The 23,308-nt window shown below is 37.9% G+C and overlaps 1 protein-coding gene across 5 annotated transcripts in view; it reads right to left on the reverse strand.

Annotated features, from left to right (window-relative positions):
• ptprua (protein tyrosine phosphatase receptor type Ua) overlaps positions 1-23,308 on the reverse strand; it is a 264,933-nt gene that overhangs the window by 60,841 nt on the left and 180,784 nt on the right. For all 5 annotated transcript variants that reach the window (XM_058404915.1, XM_058404911.1, XM_058404913.1 and 2 more), the window contains exons 8-13: positions 21,407-21,730; positions 14,864-14,973; positions 10,883-11,084; positions 9,807-9,909; positions 8,779-9,067; positions 2,758-2,794 (exon numbers count right to left, since the gene is read on the reverse strand). In XM_058404915.1, coding sequence (XP_058260898.1) covers positions 2,758-2,794; positions 8,779-9,067; positions 9,807-9,909; positions 10,883-11,084; positions 14,864-14,973; positions 21,407-21,730 — 1,065 coding nt within the window. The remainder of the gene's footprint in view (positions 1-2,757; positions 2,795-8,778; positions 9,068-9,806; positions 9,910-10,882; positions 11,085-14,863; positions 14,974-21,406; positions 21,731-23,308) is intronic.

A 23,308-nucleotide genomic window follows, 5' to 3' on the forward strand; every position in this document is an offset into this window, starting at 1 on the left:
CAAGGAATCAAATTTATTATTATTATTATTTTTATTATTATTTTTATTATACTGTTTTACTGTATGAACTGTAAATGTTCACAAATATTAGTGGCTAATAATAATAATAATAATAATAATAATAATAATAATAATAATAATAATAATTGCAGCAGTAGCAGTAGTGGTAGAAATGGATATAACAGCAGTAGATATTATAACTGTAGTAGTAGTAGCAGTAACAGTAATGGTATAAGTGGCTTTGTGAAGTTCTCTGAGGATTGTTTTCATGGAATCAGGGTCTTTTAGCTGAATAATAAGTTCTGCTGTCACTTTTGCAGTAGCACTGTGTTGTTTGGACACAATCCTTCCTAGTATTCGACAGTCCCTATCATTACATTTTGCTTATCGTCCACTATTCTTCTTCGCTGATGAAGACTGTTGCTCTTGAAACACCAAAGAGTTGGACTGTAAAGGTTACAGATGCTCCTGTTAAACGGGCCGTCATGATCCGACTCCTCTGGAAGTCTGACAAGTCGTTCATTTCAACAATGAGCAAAACTAACCACTGCTGAGTGAATTTGTTTTATACTGGCATGCATCCTAGACAATATATAGCAAGAAAAATAAATAAATGATAATCACAATCCACAGTAGCCTACACAAATAATATAACAATGGGTGTTCACATTATTGTGCACAACCCCTGTAGATATTATAAAAGCACTACTAGTAGTTATTATAGTAGTAGTAATTGTAGTAGTGATAGACATATCAGGTATAAGTAGATATTGCGATGGTGGTGGTGGTGGTAGTGCGGTCAGTAGTATGTAAATAATTCATCCACTGCATCACAAAATCCATTCTAGTTACTCTTCTATCTTTGAAAACTAAAGCTCAAAGTACACGAAAACTCTCCTCTATATCTCCTTTGAGCTCGCAATCTCAGAGAAAGATGAAGAAGAATGAGGGGTTAATAAATGAGACAGCAAGAAAAATGAAAGATTTGGCTTGGAAGAAGAATTGGGTGGGCAGTTCATCTTCATCTGCAAGGGTTCGGCTTGTAATTAATCTGATGTGGGAGTGGTGGAGAGGAGCACCTGGGGAGCACTGGGATACAGAGCAAACAAAAAAAAGAAGAAGCAGACAATAGGAAAAAAAAAAACAACAGAGAGAGAGAGAGAGAGAGAGAGAGAGAGAGAGAAGAATAGCAGATGATAGAGACACTTTACACACCATCTTGTCACCATGGTGAGATGGTCATTACATACAGCCTCGATCTCCCCTGGACATGCACTTTACAAGACTGTCTGTCTGTCTGTCTGTCTGTCTATCTATCTATCTATCTATCTATCTATCTATCTATCTATCTATCTATCTATCTATCTATCTATCTATCTTCTTCTATTTTTTTGCTTTTAGATTTGCTGTTTAAACACACACACAATTTAAAGCTACATTTCAAAAACCATTTCATCCCTCAGATTTCGGTGATGAGCTTTTAAAGCACTCGGCTACCGCTGCAGAATCTGAAATATGATATAGTCTTATAGTCTCTATTTCTTCTCTGAAATATATTCCTTCAGAATCACGTGACGTAAAGCAGGTTGTTACAGACAGCTTAGTGTTTAGAGCATTGAGTAATGGAGTCGCAATTCAGGCAAGCTTGTAAATAATATATTCGGTATGTTTTGAAAGAAATAGAAATAAAAGAAATAAAAAAAAAAAATAACTGCTGTGTTTCCAGGTGCTTTTACATTAGGTTATAATGTTACGTTTTCCCTTTGGGCAGGTGGGAACACTAACTGGACTTGGGTACGGGAATAAAACAACCAGTTTAAGTAAAATGGTTTTGGGTCAATTCCAAGCGGGCTGCTAAACTCACCCCCGAGGTCCAAAGTACAGAGCCATGGCACTGTGCTCTTGATATATGAACAAACTGAGAAATTAAAAAGCCAGAGGTTGTATTTCTGCCCTATAAATGCAAGTTTTACAAGATGATTTAATTTTTACGCCGTGTCAAATAAAATCTATCAATAGCAAATTCCAAAGTGGCCGAAATGGATCGACATTTGAACTTGGCAGAAAAACTCCTATGAAGGTATGAAAGCACTGCTGAAATAAACCCGGTCTGTCAAAAAAATAAAAAATCCATCTATTTTTAGTTACAGGGTCTCAGGGAGCCTGGAGTCTATCCCAGTGGACATGGGGCTGATGGACACCCTGGACAGAGTGCCTACCTGTCACAAACACTCACACACTGTCTGTAACCATTTAGAGATGCCAATCAATCACAATGCTTGGAGTAACCAGAGGAAGCATGGGGATAACATGCAAACACCACACACACACACACACACACACACACACACACAGGGTGGAAGCGGGTGGTTTGTTGGTGAAAACAAACTAATATCATTCGTGGGTTAACCAAAGAAGTACTGAACTATTCATTTATTTTCTGAATCACTTATCCTAAACATCTTCACAGGGAATATGGAATCAATCCCTGGGTACTCAGGACAAACTATTTTATTGCTAAAATATCATACTGCTGTATTGCCCACATTTCAGTTGATGAGGCTCAAACAGCGAAGTCCCTGGATTGCTAATTAGACAGTTGGGGTTGAAGCCCTGACAACTGCTGATCAAGGCCAAAGAAAAGAATGACAGTGCGATTAATGTTTTTTTCTGATGTCATAACATGAGTGATAATGGAGGCAGAAGAGTGCAATCTTGTTTCAGAGACTTAGGAGGAAGAAGGAGAAAAAAAATTACCTTTCCGCGCTATCCGAATGCAGTTGATCCGGGTCTCCTGCACACAAATCCAGAGGAAACAAAAGGTTATCAGGGCTATCGCTGAGTAATTTATCTATAATGATAGTATACGGGTGGTGTGCTAGAGTAAATGGAACGTCTTCTACCTGGAACAAAAGCACTATTCAGGGTTCTTTAGAGCCAAAACGCCTGGTGTGGTGAATACTTTTGTTAAAAAAGGCTTAAGGTACAGTGAGCATTAGCCTTTGAGTAACCTTGCCATTTACTAATTCAAACACAGTCGGCGGCTTAATTTTAGCGGTTTGAAACATAAAAAAGAATCTTAGAAACGCCATTAACCTCAATTTCATGTGAGTACGCCCCATGCTCCGATAACTGCAGCCTCTTCAGTAACTTCGGCTGAATTTGTAACGAGGCATGGGAAATTTTACATGCACCATAATGACATGGGAATCAGCTGCAGTGGGAAAACAGAAAGGGGGTAGTTTGTTCAGGAGATAAGATCAAGTTGGCCTATCTATTACACTGCTATTGTAGTCGATCGTTATTTGTTTGTATGGAAGTATAGAAATGCGTACGTATTTGTAGTTACGGTTGATTTCATTGGGTTTTCAGGAAGTAAGTTACTCTTAGGATTAATAAAGTGCTCACGTTGCTGCTGTGTTCAGGGTTTGTGTCTTTAATAAGGGGTTTTAAAAGGGTTTGAGTCTTAAATAAATGTCATATGGGAAAACAAATAGAGCCGTTCAACTTTCTGAGAAATCGTGCAATCAACACAAAAATACGTATGTAACACGACTACGTGCGACTTTTCTCACATACATACAAGGAAGTACCTTCTTTAATTCTATGCTTTTATTTATCAGGGCTTAAATAACAATGGTGTGGTCCTCAACAACTGTTGTAGGGAAAAAGTGCTGGAGGTTTCATTCTAACACTGAACAGCCACAAGTTCTGCCTTTATAGAGGTAAGCACACATGACTGAAGTACAACTTCTTTACATATTGAAGTGCAGCTTAAGTCACAAGTATTTCCTTAGTACTTTATAGCTGTTAAGGACTACTTTATCCTACTAATAATCCTACCCTATGCTGCTATATGTCCTACAGTACACTTTGTATGCCCTACAGTACACTTTGTATGCCCTACAGTACACTTTGTATGTCCTACAGTACACTTTGTATGCCCTACAGTACACTTTGTATGTCCTACAGTACACTTTGTATGTCCTACAGTACACTTGGTATGCCCTACAGTACACTTGGTATGCCCTACAGTACACTTTGTATGTCCTACAGTACACTTGGTATGCCCTACAGTACACTTTGTATGTCCTACAGTACACTTGGTATGCCCTACAGTACACTTTGTATGCCCTACAGTACACTTTGTATGTCCTACAGTACACTTTGTATGTCCTACAGTACACTTGGTATGCCCTACAGTACACTTTGTATGTCCTACAGTACACTTTGTATGCACTACAGTACACTTTGTATGTCCTACAGTACACTTTGTATGCACTACAGTACACTTTGTATGTCCTACAGTACACTTTGTATGCCCTACAGTACACTTTGTATGTCCTACAGTACACTTTGTATGCCCTACAGTACACTTTGTATGCCCTACAGTACACTTTGTATGTCCTACAGTACACTTGGTATGTCCTACAGTACACTTTGTATGCCCTACAGTACACTTTGTATGCCCTACAGTACACTTTGTATGCCCTACAGTACACTTTGTATGTCCTACAGTACACTTGGTATGTCCTACAGTACACTTTGTATGTCCTACAGTACACTTTGTATGCCCTACAGTACACTTTGTATGTCCTACAGTACACTTGGTATGTCCTACAGTACACTTTGTATGCCCTACAGTACACTTTGTATGCCCTACAGTACACTTGGTATGCACTACAGTACACTTTGAATGCACTACAGTACACTTTGTATGCACTACAGTACACTTTGAATGCACTACAGTACACTTGGTATGCACTACAGTACACTTTGAATGCACTACAGTACACTTTGTATGCCCTACAGTACACTTGGTATGCACTACAGTACACTTTGTATGCCCTACAGTACACTTTGTATGCACTACAGTACACTTTGTATGTCCTACAGTACACTTTGTATGCACTACAGTACACTTTGTATGCACTACAGTACACTTTGTATGCACTACAGTACACTTTGTATGTCCTACAGTACACTTTGTATGCACTACAGTACACTTTGAATGCACTACAGTACACTTGGTATGCACTACAGTACACTTGGTATGCACTACAGTACACTTTGTATGCACTACAGTACACTTTGTATGCCCTACAGTACACTTACAGTACACGTACAGTACAGTAATTTATAGTGTACATTTCTACACTATATACATCTCACAGTTTAATAATCAAGGCATTACACTTGTGCAATCTGGTGCATATTTTAGAGTGCACTCAGTTTATTTATTCTTAGTTCTTCTTATTTAATGTTTTAATTTAAAATCCTTCAAGATTCAAGATTCAAGAGTAAGAGTATTAAATGTTTAAATGTCCTTGTTGCTGTCTGAGAGTGGCTTCATTAGATGACATTGTATCGTGTACAGTGACAATGAAATATCTTACGTTACTTCACCTGTTATTTAGACCCTGATAAATAAAAAATACTTTCCTTTTCCTGCAACTGTAATTTAATTATATGAATCTAAATTATGTATTATTATTATTATTATTATTATTATTATTATTATTATTTTTATTATTAGAATAGAATAGAATAGAATAGAAGAAGAATATCATTTATTATAATAATAATAATAATAATAATAATAATAATAATAATAATAATAATAATAAAAAGAAGAAGAAGAACAACAAAACAAAAATTATAATAATAAGAATTATTATTAAATTATTTAGATTTATATAATTAAACCATAATTATAATATTTATTATATAATAAAATCATTATATTTATAAATTCTTCTTCTTCTTTTCATTATTATTATTATTATTATTATTATTATTATTATTATTATTATTATTATTATTATTTCATTTTATAATTTATTTTAACAGTGGATGCTGGCTTGCATAAGGTCCCCCAATCATTTCATGCACAAAAGAAGAAAAAAATAAATAAATAACCCAGTAACTCATTCATCACACTCTACCCAATCCAGACATGCGAATAGTTTTAAAAGGAACTATATCAAAACCGAGTTGTGCAAAATTCAGCCACGTCTCTAACGCCTGCTAGCAATTTACAGAGGCTGCTTCTTTGACACACCTTTTCTTTATTTCGGAGCTAATTAAACTGAGTGGGTTCAATGTTTTTATATTAGCACCATGAGTAGGAACAATTTCTCACAATCTTTTGACAGTTTGACAACATATTTTTATATATCTATTTTTTTTCCTTTATTAAAACGTGCTTCATAATAGAATTAGATAACAGGAAAAAAAAAAAGCCTTTTGGCATAATGGAGATATAGAGAAGCTAGGATTATGCAAACTGTGGGTTCGTCTCAATCAGGTCCCTAGCTCCCCTAGCTTGTGAATCAGTATATCGTCTACACTGGCTCAGTACACGTTGGGACACTGATGACTCAATTTCCACCGATATGACTACTGTATGTCCTCGTGTTACACAACGTCTCCTCAACAACAGAGCTTTTCAGATATCTTTCTCACATCTTTTAATGTTTTTTTTTTAACCCAGGACAGTGACATCGACTTAAGGGGGACATTTTCAATCAGTATAAACAAATGAATTATTTTATCGCCGCGAGCCTGATATAAAAAGAGTCAGGACTCTCTTCGAGACGATTTTACTGCTGTTTAGATAACCTTACACAGGAAGAATTTTACTGGTTGAAGATAATGCTTAGGGGCATCACAAAGCACAGAAATGGGTTTCATATTACCATTTACTTTGAAGATAAAAAAAAATATTTATATAAAACAAAACTTTCTAACTTTTCTATGATGTTGCCCCTATTAGGCTGGTAAGAAAATATTTATGAACCACAACAATTTCTTAAAGCCCTGAGTGTCTACTTGCATATGAGCCATTAATCACCGCTGTGATATAACAAAAGAAATTGGGTGCTGAAGGCGGACACCTCCAAAACTGGCACAAATTCAATATTTCCGTCCTCTGTTAAAAAGAGTTAAAGCACATTACGAGAAAACGCTTCGTTCTGTTACATATGATTGCAACATTTCTAGGTAGTGGATTGTTTTATTAAATCATTAATTAATGAAGTCGCTAGACTCAAACAAACTGCAATACTGGACAATAGAATGTCCAGTAAAGTGAAACATAACTAATGTATGTAATCACTTGAGAGCTACAACGATAACAGGCCACTTATATTTTTGGTTGGCTCAGGGTTTTTTTTTTTGTTTTTTTTTTTGAGCTGAAAGGATTCAGAAAAATGATGTCATTTCCAGTTAGGGAGCATACGAAGCAGAGGGAACATACAACAGTGAGCTGTCTGTTTTTTGAGGTGCATTGTGGGATTTTTTTAGGAAGCGAACATTGCAGTGTGCTGGAAGGATTTGAGATTGAGAGAGAGAGAGAGAGAGAGAGAGGGAGAGAGAGACAAGAATAAGGGACAAGAATAAGGGAAAGACAACAAGAGCAAGAGAGAAAGACAGAAAAAGAGAGAGAAAGCAAGAGAGAGACAAGAACAAAAGAGAGAGAGAAAGGGAAAGAGAGAGAGACACAGAGAGAGAGAAGAGCAAGAGAGAGAGAGAGAGAGAGAATAAGAGAGACAGAGAGAGACAGATAGAGAGAGAGAGAGAGAGAGAGAGAGAGAATGAGGGAGAGAGAGAGCCTGACGAACAAGAAAGATAGAAATGAGAGAGAGAGAGAAGAACGGGGTAGAGAGAGAGACAGAACATGACAATAACAAGAGAGAGAGAGAAAGAGAGAGACAGAGAGAGAGAGAGAGAGAGAGAGAGAGAGAATAAGAGAGACAGAGAGAGACCGATAGAGAGAGAATAAGAGAGAGAGTGAGAGAGACAGAGAGAGAGAAAAAACGAGACAGAGAAAGAGAGAGACAGCAAGAGAGAGAGAGAGGGAGAGAGAGAGAGAGAATGAGGGAGAGAGAGACCCTGACAAGAACAAGAAAGAGAGAAATGAGAGAGAGAGAGAAGAACGGGGTAGAGAGAGAGACAGAACATGACAATAACAAGAGAGAGAGAGAGAGAGAGAGAGAGAGAGAGAGAAGAGATAGAGAAGAGAGAGTCTTTAAAATGGCTGACTCAGAGCTGAACTATGGGGCACTAAAAAGCTCCACCTCATTCTCCTTTTCCTTTGTAAACTGACCTTAAAGCATTCACACCTTTGACATTTAAATGTCTTCACTACCAGGTTCACAAATTCACAAGGAAGCACCAACACATATATATATATATATTTACATTGTCCTTCTTGAGTGGATTGACAAAGTGAGTTAAATTCACGTCCAGTCAAACTGCAGCCTAATACAGAAGACACTCAGAATAAAGGACATTTTTAAGATAAGCTCATATTTTTTATGACACAGTTCTAGACCATTTTACTATGTGATCCTCAGCACCCAAAAAGGGGTGGGGTGGGGTGGGGTGGGTTTAAACAGCTGCACTGACAGCTATTACACATTGCACAGTATGGCTACTCAAACTAATCTCAATGCAATTACATAATAATTAAATAAGTAATAAGTAAAGTAATAAGTAATAAGTAATAATTAAATAAGTATCTGTTCTTTGTCTTATTTACAAATGTATCTCATGTGTCTTTAATTTCAGCCTCACAGCAGTACCATCATTTTTTCCCCCAGAAGAGTAATTCATCATTTCATCATTCCGTCAACCTTGATTAAAGACAAAAATAAGGATAAAGGAATATATTGACCCACAATGTTCATTAAAGCATCTATGCTCGGCATCTTTATTGTTAGCATTCTTAGCATATGCTAAGCAGAGCATCCTGGAATAAACGATCTTCACACTCACCCCTCTGAAGTTGCTCGCCGCCTGCAGATAGATGAGATAACTCCTGCTCGGGTCCAGGGGTGTGTTCCAGTAACCGTTGTAGGTGTGGTTGTCCCCTACGGTGAACGATGTGGCTGTGAGGAGGCTGCTGGGAGGAAACTCGGCCGTGTAATAGTGCGGAGGAACGCCTCCTGCTCTGCCCTGAGAGTCTCCCTGAGACGAGGGGGAAGGAAAGCAGTCGTGATGGCCGAGCTCTCTCCTCTTCACCTGCCGTGAGCCGTCCTCCTCCACCACCACCACGTGGTAAGCACTGTAGATGATATGAGATATGATGACCTTGGCTGAGCGTTTAGATTAAAAACGTAAGGAGCAAAATTAGACACTACTTAGTTGATTGACTATGTTTGCTATAAGCGGAAAACTGCTTTACAAAAAAACTAAAAACTAACAGCAGGATGGATGCCAAAGGCAGATGGATGGAGTTGCATACTAATGAGCAATCTGTAACTTTAACTTGCTATGCTAGCTTTGTTATTTATTTATTTATTTAAATATATTTAAGCTGCACTTGCACTTGTACATTTTAGCACTTTGTCATCTCATGCAATTATTTCGTTTTTAATCTAAGACATTATATATATATATATATATATATATATATATATATATATATATATATATATATATATATATATATATATATATATATATATATATATAAGACCGTTGAACTCTTTTTTTATTATTATTATTATTTCAAATGCTAAGATGTGGCATTTGTAATAAATAGAAAGCCATTACGTTTCACACAAATGTTATATATATTTTTTTAATAGTGTCCCTCTATTACAAATGCAGCACAGAACACTAACAAAAGTCCAAACAAGTCTATCTATCTATTGGATGTGAACGCATGCAGTACAATCTCCCACCACAAAGCAAGCTCAAAAGTAAACAGCCTGGATTTACATTTTAGTGACCCGAAAGCAGATTTGAAAAAGCTGAGGAGCAAACATTGTGTTATTTGTTGTAATTTGTTTGGTAGGCACCTGACAGGAGCTCCTCGGGCCAGAGCAGGACGCAGCAGCACAGTAATGGTGCTCTCAGACTCACTTAAAGGAGCCGGGATGTCTTCATAGTCAAACGCAGGAGCTGTGGGAAGAGAGAGAGAGAGAGAGAGAGAGAGAAGAATAAGGGAGAGAGAACAAGAGCAAGAGAGAAAGACAGAAAAAGAGAGAGAAAGCAAGAGAGAGACAAGAACAAGGGAGAGAGAAAGAGAGAGAGACAGAGAGAGAGAGAGAAGAGCAAGAGAGAGAGAGAGAGAGAGAGAGAGAGTGAGAAGAACAAGGGAGAGAGAGAGAGAGAGAGAGAGAGGAACAAGCACACGCTGGCTCTAAAAGAAAGTTCACCAGACATAAACAGTTTTTTTTTTCTCATGGTGATTATTATTATTATTATTATTATTATTATTATTATTATTATTAGCCAAATGCATTTGTTCCTTCCTGCTAAAATCAGTATTAGTGATAACACATAACACGAACTCGCGAGCCCTATTCAGGAATGCAGGATTTGAGTTACATTCACATAATGAGGAAACTTCACAGAACCCACAGACTTAAGAGCTCCTCAGACAGCTGAGTGGGATTTACACATGGCTTTACACACTGGCTGGGTATATCACACCACTCCATCACTAAGTGGCTTAATGTGTTTTATTATTCACTTCACATCAGTATATTTAAGACATAGCAATGCAATTTTAAACTCTGATGTGAGCTGCATAGAATTGGCACTTATCACAATAATATCCATCTGATTTCTGTAGCACTTAGCCTATACAGGGTCACTGGGAACCTGGTGTCTATCCCAAAGTACAAACCATGACACACACACACACTACTGACAATTTAGATATGCATACAAGGCATGTCTTTGGACTGGGGATCCAAGGAAACTGGAGTACCCAGAGGAAACCCCTGAAGCACTTGGAGAACATACAAATTTCACACACACACAGAATCAAACCCCAAACCCTGGAGGTGTGAGACAAACATATTAATCACTATCCCACTAAGCCACATTTACAATACTGCACAGCAAAATCAGATTTCTTAACACCTACCTGAGATGTTTGTGGTGATCTCGGTTAATGTGGTCTGGCCGAAGCCCTTGGCAGTTCGGGCACGCACTGATACTAGATATGTGGTTCCAGGTTGAAGGCCTGAGAACATGTGGTACGTCTCATTCTTCAGTTTAGAGATAGTCCGGCGTGGACCAGGCACATTCACGCTGGGGTCGAAGGATTCGATACTCTGGTAGCTGATCTGGAGTGCGGAAAGAGAGAGAGAGAGAGAGAGAAATATTCATATTTTGACTGTAGTGTTTTATGTGTTTGCGATGTGTATTAAATAATCGTGGAAAAACTAAAGAAATCAGAACAAAGTAAAAACTAACCTCTTTGTTTCTTCATTTCCAGATTAAAGAGAATGTACTTTTACCAAGAGATGTAATAAATATTTTTGTAAATAAAAAATAATGTTATAATAAAATATCTTTTTTTGACATATAAAATAATGACTTTATTTAATATATATATATATATATATATATATATATATATATATATATATATATATATATATATATATATATGAGTGTGTTAATAAAAAATAGTAATAAAAAAAAATATTATATATATATATATGTATATTTTATTTTTTTTCATTAGATCACATTTTATTTTCTGTTAGTATTACATGAGCATGTTCAAAAGCCTTGGTTTGTGTCTACAGAGCTGTGGAGAACAAAACAAGCAAATAGCCCAAGAAAAAAAAAATAACTGTATTCAGTAAGTAATGTTGTATTAAATAATTGAAAACTCAGATCTCATGTTTGTGAGCTGACTCGTAATTAGTGAAATGATAAAAGGTCTCCACATGCTAAACAACATCAGTTATCACTCCCTTTAACCCCTTGCACTGGATAGCCCTGGATTTAAAGTGCAGGTGATCCAAAACAAATTGAAAACACACACCAAGGGCGGACACAACTGGAGCGTGGCAAGTTGATGAAATACTAATATTATAAACACTTACGCTTGCCCCGCATGAGAGCATCTAATAAAGGCAAATAAATGATTGTGTTTGTGCCCTGCTCTAATTACAGCCCTGAGAAACAGCTTCTCTCTCCAACAGAAAAGAAAGCTATCCATTTTTTTTTTTTTTAAATTAGTCCAGTCACTTGGAGAATCATGAAAGAAATGCAGCCAGATAAGTTTTAAATCAAATAAAGTACAGATAAAGTACAGTATCTAAAAACAGGAAATACATTTTTTAAGCAATATGTTTCTTTGGGGTTCACTTTTGTCCAAAAGGGAGCAAGTTGAAGTCAATTTTATTTTATTTTATTTTATTTTATTTTATTTTATTTTATTTTATTTTATTTTATTTTATTTTATTTTTATATACTTTTAGTAATGGACATTGTCACAACATAGTTTTATAGAAATATACATATTCAGCACAAAAATCTAAAAAAATTCAAATCTTAAATTTGTCCTTAAAGATTAATCCAGAGTCAATGGTGTTGAAAAAAAAAAAACTTCTCTGAGACAATATTAGAAAGAAATCTTGCGAGGAACCAGAGGAACTCATCCTCATCTCAGTAACAGCAGACAGCTTGAATATAATAAATAATATCCCTTCTCTAACTTTGTGAACCTGATGAAAGATAACCTCTATCACCTTTATCTTATGATGAATCCACAGGGTACGAGAGCTCACTGAATGGAAAATGACATAAATCAAGTCATCAGATCTCAACTTCACTGAACATCTGTGAGAGATTTTCGAGCGCCCCATTGGACCACGCTCTCCACCACTACTAACAAAACACTAACTACTGTAAGGGAATGGTCTTCAAGGATCCAATACACATGTAGGTCCTTGGAGAATCTATGCTAGGTTACACTAAGACGCCTTAATTTTTTCCTTTAAATTGTCACCTATTTGTAGTATGTTTACAGGGATCCATGCCTTTTTTTTTAGACTGCCTCAATCATGTACAGTGAGGGAAAAAATGATTTGATCCCCTGCTGATTTTGTACGTTTGCCCACTGACAAAGAAATGATCAGTCTGTAATTTTAATAGTAGGTGTATTTGAACAGTGAGAGGCAGAATAACAACAAAAAAATCCAGAAAAACACATTTCAGAAAAGTTCTACATTGATTTGCATTTTAATGAGTGAAATAAGTATTTGATCCCCTATCAATCAGAAAGATTTCTGGCTCCCAGGTGTCTTTTATACAGGTAAGGAGCTGAGATTACAGTAGGAGCACTCTCGGGGAGTGCTCTTAATCTCAGCTTGTCAACTGTATGAAAGACACCCTGTCCACAGAAGGAAGCAATCAATCAGATTCCAAACTCTCCATCATGGCCAAGACCAAAGAGCTGTCCATGGATGTCAGGAACAAGATTGTAGACCTACACAAGGCTGGAATGAGCTACAAGACCAACGCCAAGCAGCTTGGTGAGAAGGTGACAACAGTTGGTGCGATTATTCCCAAATGGAAGTAACACAAAAGGACTGTCAATCGTCCTCAGTCTGGGGCTCCATGCAAGATCTCACCTCATGGAGTTTCAATGATCATGAGAACGGTGAGGAATCAGCCCAGAATTACACTGGAGGATTTTGTCAATGATCTCAAGGCAGCTGGGACCATAGTCACCAAGTAAACAATTGGTAACACACTACGCCATGAAAGACTGAAATCCAGTAACGCCCGCAAGGTCCCCCTGCTAAAGAAAGCACATGTACAGGACCATCTGAAGTTTGCCAGTGAACATCTGAATGATTCAGAGGAGAACTGGGTGAAGGTGTTGTGGTCAAATGAGACCAAAATCCAGCTCTTTGGCATCAACTCAACTCGCCGTGTTTGGAGGAGGAGGAATGCTGCCTATGACTCCAAGAAGACCATCCCCACGGTCAAACATGGAGGTGGAAACATTATGCTTTGGGGGTGTTTTTCTGCTAAGGGGACAGGACAACCGCACCGCATCAAAGGGACGATGGACGGAGCCATGTACCGTCAAATCTTGAGTGAGAACCCCCTTCCCTCAGCCAGGGCATTGAAAATGGGTCGTGGATGCAGAGAGGAGTGGGCCCAAATTCCTTGAGATGTGAGATGTGTGCAAACCTGGTGGCCAACTACAAGAAATGTCTGACGTCTGTGATTGCCAACAAGGGTTTGCCACCAAGTACTAAGTCATGTTTTGCAAAGGGATCAAATACTTATTTCACTCAATAAAATGCAAATCAATGTAGAACTTTTCTGAAATGTGTTTTCCTGGATTTATTTGTTGTTATTCTGTCTCTCACTGTTCAGATAAACCTACCATTAAAATTACAGACTGATCATTTCTTTGTCAGTGGGCAAACGTACAAAATCAGCAGGGGATCAAATCATTTTTTCCCTCACTGTATATAAAAGATCTTTTCTGCTTACAAAAGGGACATAATCTAGAAATAACTATAAAATGTAAAGTTGCTAAATAATTAAACAGCTTTTATGTGTCATTTGAAATCAATGACTGGCCCTGAAGGAGTCTAAACACTTTCCAAAACCTACTATTACTGTAATATGGATTGTGAAATACATAAATATTTATTAACCACAATAAACATAAGCTGATGCAAATATATTTTCTCAGCAAAAATCTTTTTTTTTAGCTCAGAATACAGAAATTTCCCTTTAAGCAGTAAAACTAATGAAGCTGTTGGATGAGAGGTACAAGTGAAGGCATATTTTTAAATTGATGTGAAGTCCAGTCACCTTGACGTCCACCTTTATAAACACACTGTATATGAACAAGAGGAATGCTCAGAGTGACATCAAGAGCAAACGTCAACAAACATAATGACACAAGCATTATTCAGACCAATTACATCGACTTGCGCTCGTGTCCAAGAACAATCTACTATAATTGTTAGACAGAAAGATATTTTAGCTAGTGTATAGAATTTAGAATAGTCTAAGGCACATGATCAGTCGAATCCTGTACACCAAGGCTTAGATAATTTGAATAATCAAAATAATTTTTTACCTCATACTGCGTGATCAGACCGTTAGGTTCCACAGGCTCCTCCCACTTCAGAAAGATCATATCGTCTAGCGGGGTTAGGGTCAGAGATTCTGGTGCAATACCTCCTGGGACTGTAAAAAGTCAAAAGAGAAGAAAGAGTCCATAGAAAGATAAAACCGCATGTCTCGGAATAGCGGGGTCCAGCAAAAATAAAGAAGTAGACAGGTAGAGAAAGGAATTAGAAAAGAAAGAGGGATTCTGCACCCCTACTGACCACCAAATTAAATAAACAAACAAACAAATAGAATTTAATGACAATTTTGCCTTTAGCAGATCTCCAAGAGCTACAGAGAAAATAAACCATGCTGGGTAAAAAAGTGTGTAATTAAAATGACAAACAGACAGGAATTCCTCCAGACCAGAATAAAGACAGCAGAGGAAGCAACGCTGTGAAAACTGTCACACACATAGCACTAAAAAACCTCTATAGACACCAACATGGGGAAAAAACACCAGGAGGAGGTTGATATGAGACAAATAAGTAGAAAGTTAAAGACAAAATATACACATAAACCATCAAATATGCTGCTGTCAGACCTTCTGTCTCTGTTTGTGTGTTTATTCTTATACTGATGTGTATAAGAGTCTAACTACAATTTTGCTTAAGGCAGGCTCAGGGCTCCTGGCAAAGGCAAACTGTGAGTAATCGCCACAGTAAGTATGATCAGGGCTCAGCACAAATAGAGCCACCAGATGGGACAGATTACAGGCTTTCTGTAATGTGTAAAAAAACAAACAAACAAACAAACAAACAACTCGAATGATTTTGAGCCTAGTCTTCCAACTATTAAACATCCAACTATATCTAGATGTAATGTAAATTATAATATTACTTGCGAAGCAGAATCGGATATTCTGGTTTTCCACTGAAAATGAAGCTAATGGTGAGTAAGAAAGATACCAACCGGGGAGGTTCCTGCTTCCTCTGAGACACAGGATGTTAACCAACCGCATCTTTTCAAACTGCTGCACATTGTACGTCACAAGGCAGCCTAGCACACTCAGAGGAACACACTAGCCAACCTCTCATGCACACATGAGCTCACAGATGCTCACAGCATGGCCGGTTTATCCTCCTTTGCTCCTGGCACCACCCACACATGACCATTTGACTAGGGACAAATTAGCATCAACAATCCAATCCACCCAAAAGCATGCTTTTGGGAGATCTAAGGAAGCCAGAGAACCTGGAGGAAACCCTCACAGACACAGGGAGAACATCAGAAACCCAGCACAGACTACCATGCAACTAGCATGCAACCCATCAAGGGTCCAAACCAAAAACATCCCAAAATTTTTTAGTTATCTTATCTTGTCATAGAAACAATAAACTGAAAAGCCTTGAAACAAAGATAGATCCCAAGCATTCAAGATAGATCATAAGCTTTGGTTTGGACAGTTTCAACATCTTCTATTTGATAGCTACAGGTTGCATGTAGGCTTCCATCCTATTTAGGTTGATCTCTTCCCCTTTGTTGTTGTTAGAATAAGCTCTACTCTTCTGGGAAGGATTTCCACTGGATGTTGGATTGTAGCTGTGGGGATTTCTGTTCATTCAGCTACAAGAGCATTAGTGAGATTAGACACTGATGTTGTAAGAGTGAGGAGGTCTGGGGTTCAGTCTGTGTTCCAGTTCATCCCAATGGTGTTCAGTGGGGTTGTGTCAAAAGTTAGGGCTCTGTTAGGGCTCTGAACATTTGAGTTCTTCTAATGCTACCTTCTCAAACCATATCTTCATGAAGCTCGCATTGTGTACAGAGGCATTGTTACGCTGGAACAGGTTTGAGCCTCTCAGATAAAGTGAAGGAAAAGACAATGGTCGTGACACTAAACACTCCATGTGTCCTATGTTCACCTCATATCTTTAATGCAAACGGATTATTTTTTTACCTGTATTTATTAGTTCTTATTGTGGCAGTGCAATTTGCACTTTATCGATATTTCGTTGATTTTTTTATATTGACAATCATTATAAAATATTGTCTATATCATCTAGTCAATACTGTGGGTTCAGTTTGGTGTCAGTGGTAGAAGATGAAAAAAAAAACTTCCTTGAGGGTCTCCAGATTGAAGAAACCTCTCTTCCCAAAGAACATAACATAATCTTTAGCAATATATCAATTCTACAGTATATTCCCTGGGGTTATTATTATCCACACACTGGAACACACTGTTGTAAAAATGACTGACATGAAGGATTCAAGTGACAATATACAATCTCAGAGATACATTACCTTTCCATGTAGAAGAAATGTGACTGTATGTGTAATAGAAAAACAGTTTATGTGATAGAATGTGGTTTGGATTGGTCAAGCATGGAGGCATTGTGGAGACACATGATGAAGTCCATTCTTTGTGTTAGTCAGTGATGGAGGGAGGGGTGTGTTATAGGCCGTTGATGCATGTAAAATAAAAATGGTGATGTGATCACATTGTGCCCCTTGTGGTACAGAAGCATGGATTACATTTGCCTTTTGACATTTGACATTTACACTGGTCGTATTTCACCCAAATATCACTGAAGATCAACATATCAATCTGGAATGATTGACAGATTGGACAGTCTGGAAGCCCCGCCCCCTCCTCAACATCTCACAAGTGCTTGGCAGGACTCTCTGGGAACTGTCGATTTCTGTCAAAGTAAATGGGAAATGTTTATGTTTAAATCTACCAATGCATGTTCAACTTAGCTAGCAATAGACAAGTGATGCAGAAAAGCAACAAATTTCTGCATGGGTTAAATTTGTCAAAAGCTGAGGTGAGGCAAGGCTGAAAGACCCTGTTCTTGGACCTCCAGATATCCAAGCATACAAAATAAAATACAATACTATAACCCTACAACTGTGCTTGGATGTAATAAGCATCAGGAAGGGATTAAAAAGGCATGCAAGAATCAAAAAGCAAAGCTTTTCTCTGTACCACAAAAGTCAGCCAAATCAGTAGTGATGGAGGAAATTACAAATGGGACATCTGTACAGCAAAGTATGCCAAGTGGAAACTTCAGGACAAACTGGAACCGCTAAAAACTGCTCGTCTATATGGAAATGGCTTAAAACCAAAAAAGAGACAAACTATCAGTGCATCTATTTTCCCCAGGTATCTCAACAGCTACTGCAAAATGGAAAAAGAAAAAAAATTCGAAAAGTTTGTAGATGATATCTGTCTCATGGTCCTAATGGTAGATGCTAATGCTATGTGGGATGCTTCATATCTCTGCATGCCAATGGCATCCTTGGAAACAGCAGCAGTGGGAACTGTGAAATGAAACCCCACACATGTACCTTCTCTAAAATCCAATTTCCCATGATCCCAATCTTGAACATTTTCAGGTAGGATACAGACAGGTACAAAAAAAAAGCACATTCTATATCAGCTGAACATGCCGATACCGATAACAGCCAACAAACAGCTAGCAGATGTAAGATGGGTTTAGAGAAACAGGTGCATCTAGTGGTGAAAACACTCTTTCTTGATGATGCCATTACAATCCAGGATGAAAACAGCCCTATACGTACCGCTAAAATGATTCAAGAGCGGTCTGACCGGCATGAAATCAAGCGCTTATATGGCCTTTTCAATTGCCAATTTGCCTTTATGCAGATTCTGGGAATAAGCTCCTACATATATTCTGAAACTCCATTTCTTCCACTAACTGTAGACCCTGAGGACCAGATTTAGTAATGCTTTTCTGCCTGGTTTCAGGCTCAATTAAGATACATTCTGCCCAAATGACCTTGACTATAATGTACAGTTCTGGTGTACAAGCCAAAGCATGCAATTCACACTAGACTTGCCTCTGCATATTTTTACACAGCCACTATATCCTATGATGTTTACTCTGATTGTATTATAATTCCAGACATGCCAATATTTACATACTTAGAACAACAGACTGTGCTGCCAGGAGTTATCACTCAAAAACATGCTAAAAGACCTTAGTAATAAAACAGGAGATCGGCATATTAATCTGGAATGATTGACAGACCTACTATCTGGAAGCCCCACCTCATCTCCCAGTTGGATGGTATGAAAAAATCACATATCCTTGTTTTTATATGACAAAATAAATTTCAAAAATATAGCTAGGAAGGAAGCAGCAGTGATGATTGTTGCCTCCAGTGAGTGTAAGCAGCTAGAACAGTTACCGTTCTTTTCTCAGAACTAGTCTGGAGCCTAGCAAATAACATAATTTGTGTTTAAACAGTTTTTTAAGATGCTACAGACAGTATAGCTACCATCATTTCTCAATGAAATAAATAAAAACAAAAAAAGCAATAGTGCGACAACAGCAGCGGTTCGATACACACCTGCGACAGATTAACTACAAGCGGCATGTTCGACCGATCGCTTGCTAGAATGAACACAGTAGAAATCCTCTTGCAGAATAATCTATAAAGCTATTGAGCATCTGCATGTATAAATGAATGAATGTGCAGGAAAATACAACAACAACAATTTTAAGTCCATTTAATCCTTTTTAGCAGGGCACTGGTGTTTCAGTATAAACAAATGAATTATTTTATGGATGCAAGTCTGATATTAAACTGAGAAGACTGTGAGATGTTTTTGCCTCTGTTGGGATAAACATACACAGAATTTTAGGGGTTGAAGTTAGCACCTTTATATATTAGATGCTTATGAAGAAGCTCTTGGAGCATCTCACATGTGTGGAAGGAAGGAAGGAAGGAAGGAAGGAAGGAAGGGAGAATGGATAAAGGAAGGAAGACGGGAAGAAGGGAAGAAGGAAGGAAGGAAGGGAGAATGGATGAAAGAAGGAAGACGGGAAGAAGGGAAGAAGGAAGGAAGGAAGGAAGGAAGGAAGGAAGGAAGGAAGGAAGGAAGGAAGGAAGGAAGGAAGGAAGGGAGAATGGATGAAAGAAGGAAGACGGGAAGAAGGGAAGAAGGTTGGATGGAAGGAAGGAAGGAAGGAAGGGAGAATGGATGAAGGAAGGAAGAAGGGAAGAAGGAAGGTAGGAAGGAAGGAAGGAAGGAAGGAAGGAAGGAAGGGAGAATGGATGAAGGAAGACGGGAAGAAGGGAAGAAGGAAGGAAGGAAGGGAGAATGGATGAAGGAAGGAAGGAAGAAGGAAGGAAGGAAGGACGGAAGGAAGGGAGAATGGATGAAGGAAGGAAGACGGGAAGAAGGATGGAAGGAAGGAAGGAAGGGATATTAGAAAGAAATACTAAATTAATATATGAAAACTGCAAATTGTAACAAAAACATTAAAATAAAAAATATATTCAAAAATACTAAGTAAATAAAAATATAATTCTAAAATATATAAATATTTTATATATTAATATAATTGTAGAATATATATTTTTTGAAGATTTCCCCTAGTAGGCTAGGTAAAAACAAAAATGCTACAAATTCTTAAAGCCCTGAGTCCCTACTTCCATATGCACCATTAACCACCACTGTGGAGTGTAACATGATAAAGAGATTCTGTGCTTAACACAGCCACAACAAAACATAGCACACATTCCTTTTCTTCTGGCTTTTGATAAGTAGAGTTACGGAAAAACTATTAGTCTTTGAACTATTAGTAACTTTATACAGAGCCGGCTGCTTATCCTCATCGTCCTAAAGCAGATGTCAGTCAATGGGAAGAGATGATCATGATCTGATGAACTGACATGTGATTGAACAGTAAAAATATACCTGAAGCGTGGAAAGCCATCCATGTGGTGCATTATGCTGAAAGATTGAAGATGGATGGGATGATAATTATAAGTATCTGCCCCCCCCCCTTTTTTTTGGGAAGTTGTACTCTTGCTCTGTTTTGCAGTGTAAGCTGTAGGTTTTCACACTTTATTAACACAATTAATTCTGATGTTTCTGCTGTTTACAATTAATCATGAACGCATGACATGCTGAAGAAATCTAATGTGAAATCGAGACCGGGGAGAAAAGAAGAAGAAGAAGAAGAAGAGACGGAGGGGAATAAAAACCCTCTGAAGTGATAAATAAGGTGAATTCGTTCATAGTGAACGAATCTTCCAGCGTTATTCACTGCCAGCGTGGAAGGTATTTATTTACTGATTAGTTTAATCTCTGGCTATTTGCATGAAAATGTGCTTTATTACCTGTCCGACATGACAAAATAGAAAATGCAAAAATAAGCAAGTTTCTTTATTCCAGTTCATTGATGATGGGTGGCTTATTAATTTTTCATCTTTTTCCATTTTTAAATGTTTGCTCAGCCATTTCATTATGCTGATGCCAAACAATTTGAGAATCAATATTTGCACTGTTTTTATAAACAGTACGCTCCGTGCGTACAGTGGCACACTTACGGTATAATTAGATAAAGATAAAGCGAAGATCGAGAGAAATATATACGAATATCCTGTTGGATGAAATCAGCCTTTTTTTTAATCTTTCACTTTGAAGAACGCTATTAAAAATTCAGCTTCGGGGGGTTTCCAAAGCTGTGGGTAATGGACTGAAGACTTTTGGAATCCTGATGATGTTTTTGCTATGCGAACATAACCATGTACTCACTGTCCTCGTCCGTCTGGAAGGTGACCTCTCGGCTCTCTTTCTTGCCCTCTGGGTTGGTCAGCGCTAGCCGCACGTGTACAGGACGGAACGGGGGCAGGTCTCGCAGCGTGAACCGCGACATATTCTTTTCCACTGATAAACACTCCCTCACGGTGGCGTTATTGGTGATGGCTCCGCTCCCTGTCGCTGTGTAGTAACGGTAGCACAGAGACAGCGAGTAGGTGTGACATCGTGTCAGGTTGTAGCCGAGCGGCTCCCACTGTAGCACCAACTGACGAGGCTGAATCTCAGACGCGGTCAGGCCGCGGAGTGGACGCATGGGTTCTGTGTGAGAGAGAGAGAGAGATCAGTTAAAATGCTGTAATAAAGATCTGGTGTATAAAAATAAGTGTATCGCTTGAAATAAAATAGAAAATGTCTGAAGCACAAAAACCTGGAAACGAAACAACGCAAATAGTTATTTTGGAAAAATTTTGAAAGCAAGAATAATAATCATAAAAAGAAAGTAATTACACTGTCTGAGTATTTGTCTTGTCGAGATCCAATTATCCTCATTTCACCACAGATTTTTAAAGGAACATGACAAGATAGAGGAAAGGATTTCGGCATTTTAATGGAAGTAACTGAGTACAAAACAAATCTTCAATGCAATTCAATTGTCTTTGTATTGTGCTTTTATTAATGGATCTTTTCCCAAAGCACCTCTGCAGGAATATATAAATTCAATAAAAAAAAAATTCATAATTTCAGTTGCTGTTTATCCCAAAGGAGTGAGGAAAAATCTCGCTGAGACGATATGAGGCAAGGAGAAGAAACCTTGAGAGGAACCAGACTCCAACGGCAAACGCTCATCTGAGTGACACCAAAGAGTAATCATTTCCTAGCTTTCTATAACTGTACTGTACACTATACAGTCAAGTGCAATTGTTTAACCACGAGCTTATCCTCTATTTGCTTTGGATTTCCTTTCTCCCTCTTTTTCTGATTGTAGATCAGATTCAAATCTAATGATATATCCAATCTAAATGCACTTCAATGACCTCTCCCTTCTTTCCTCAAAGCCAACAGGCTCCTCAACATCCAGAACTGAAACTGTATCAACTCTCTCCCAAACACACACACACACACACAAACACAGACTCACAATATAATGTTTACATTTTATTTGCGCTACTTCAACCGCTGCTACTGTATTTTTGCACAGTCCACACTGTCATGCTGCTATACATATGTTTACAAACGTATATGTTATTAGATACCTGGTTTGTACAGTTTACACATCACATTCCATTTTGTTTTTACGGTGCTATGTGCCCTGTCTTAATTATATGTTGTTTAGGTAGCACCAGGGTCCTGGAAGAACGTTGTTTCATTTCACTATGTACTGCGTCACCTACATGTGCTGGAAACGACAATAAAAGCTTCTTGACTTGACTTGCATTCAACAACACGAATGTCCCTGTGAGAATGAAACAAGGAAGAAATCAGATCTGGTTTGTGACTTCCGTACCGTCTCACTGTTTGAGCCCGAACACCGCCTCGCAGGCTTGCTGGATCAAGATCATGCTACACTGATTAAACTAATTAATGACACACATCTGCAGGGACATCTTGAGGCTCAGTGTTAGACAGACCATCAAAAACTCCTTTGCAGAAACCCCTGCACGCAGCAAGAGGCCTGAGTGTTCTCAAACGATATGGATGAAACCAAAAATAGCATCGCGTAGTAAATTTCTACACATTGTTTGTCATTTCTAAAGTATTAAAATGACCTGTTAGGTGGATAATATACAGTATAGGCATTCCATATACAGATTACTGAATATTCAGTCCCTCTAGGATTTCAGAAATTAACTCAAAAACATATATATATATATATATATATATATATATATATATTGA

This window comes from Hemibagrus wyckioides, linkage group LG12 (genome assembly GCF_019097595.1).
Source record: "Hemibagrus wyckioides isolate EC202008001 linkage group LG12, SWU_Hwy_1.0, whole genome shotgun sequence".
Classification (NCBI taxonomy): Eukaryota; Metazoa; Chordata; class Actinopteri; order Siluriformes; family Bagridae; genus Hemibagrus; species Hemibagrus wyckioides.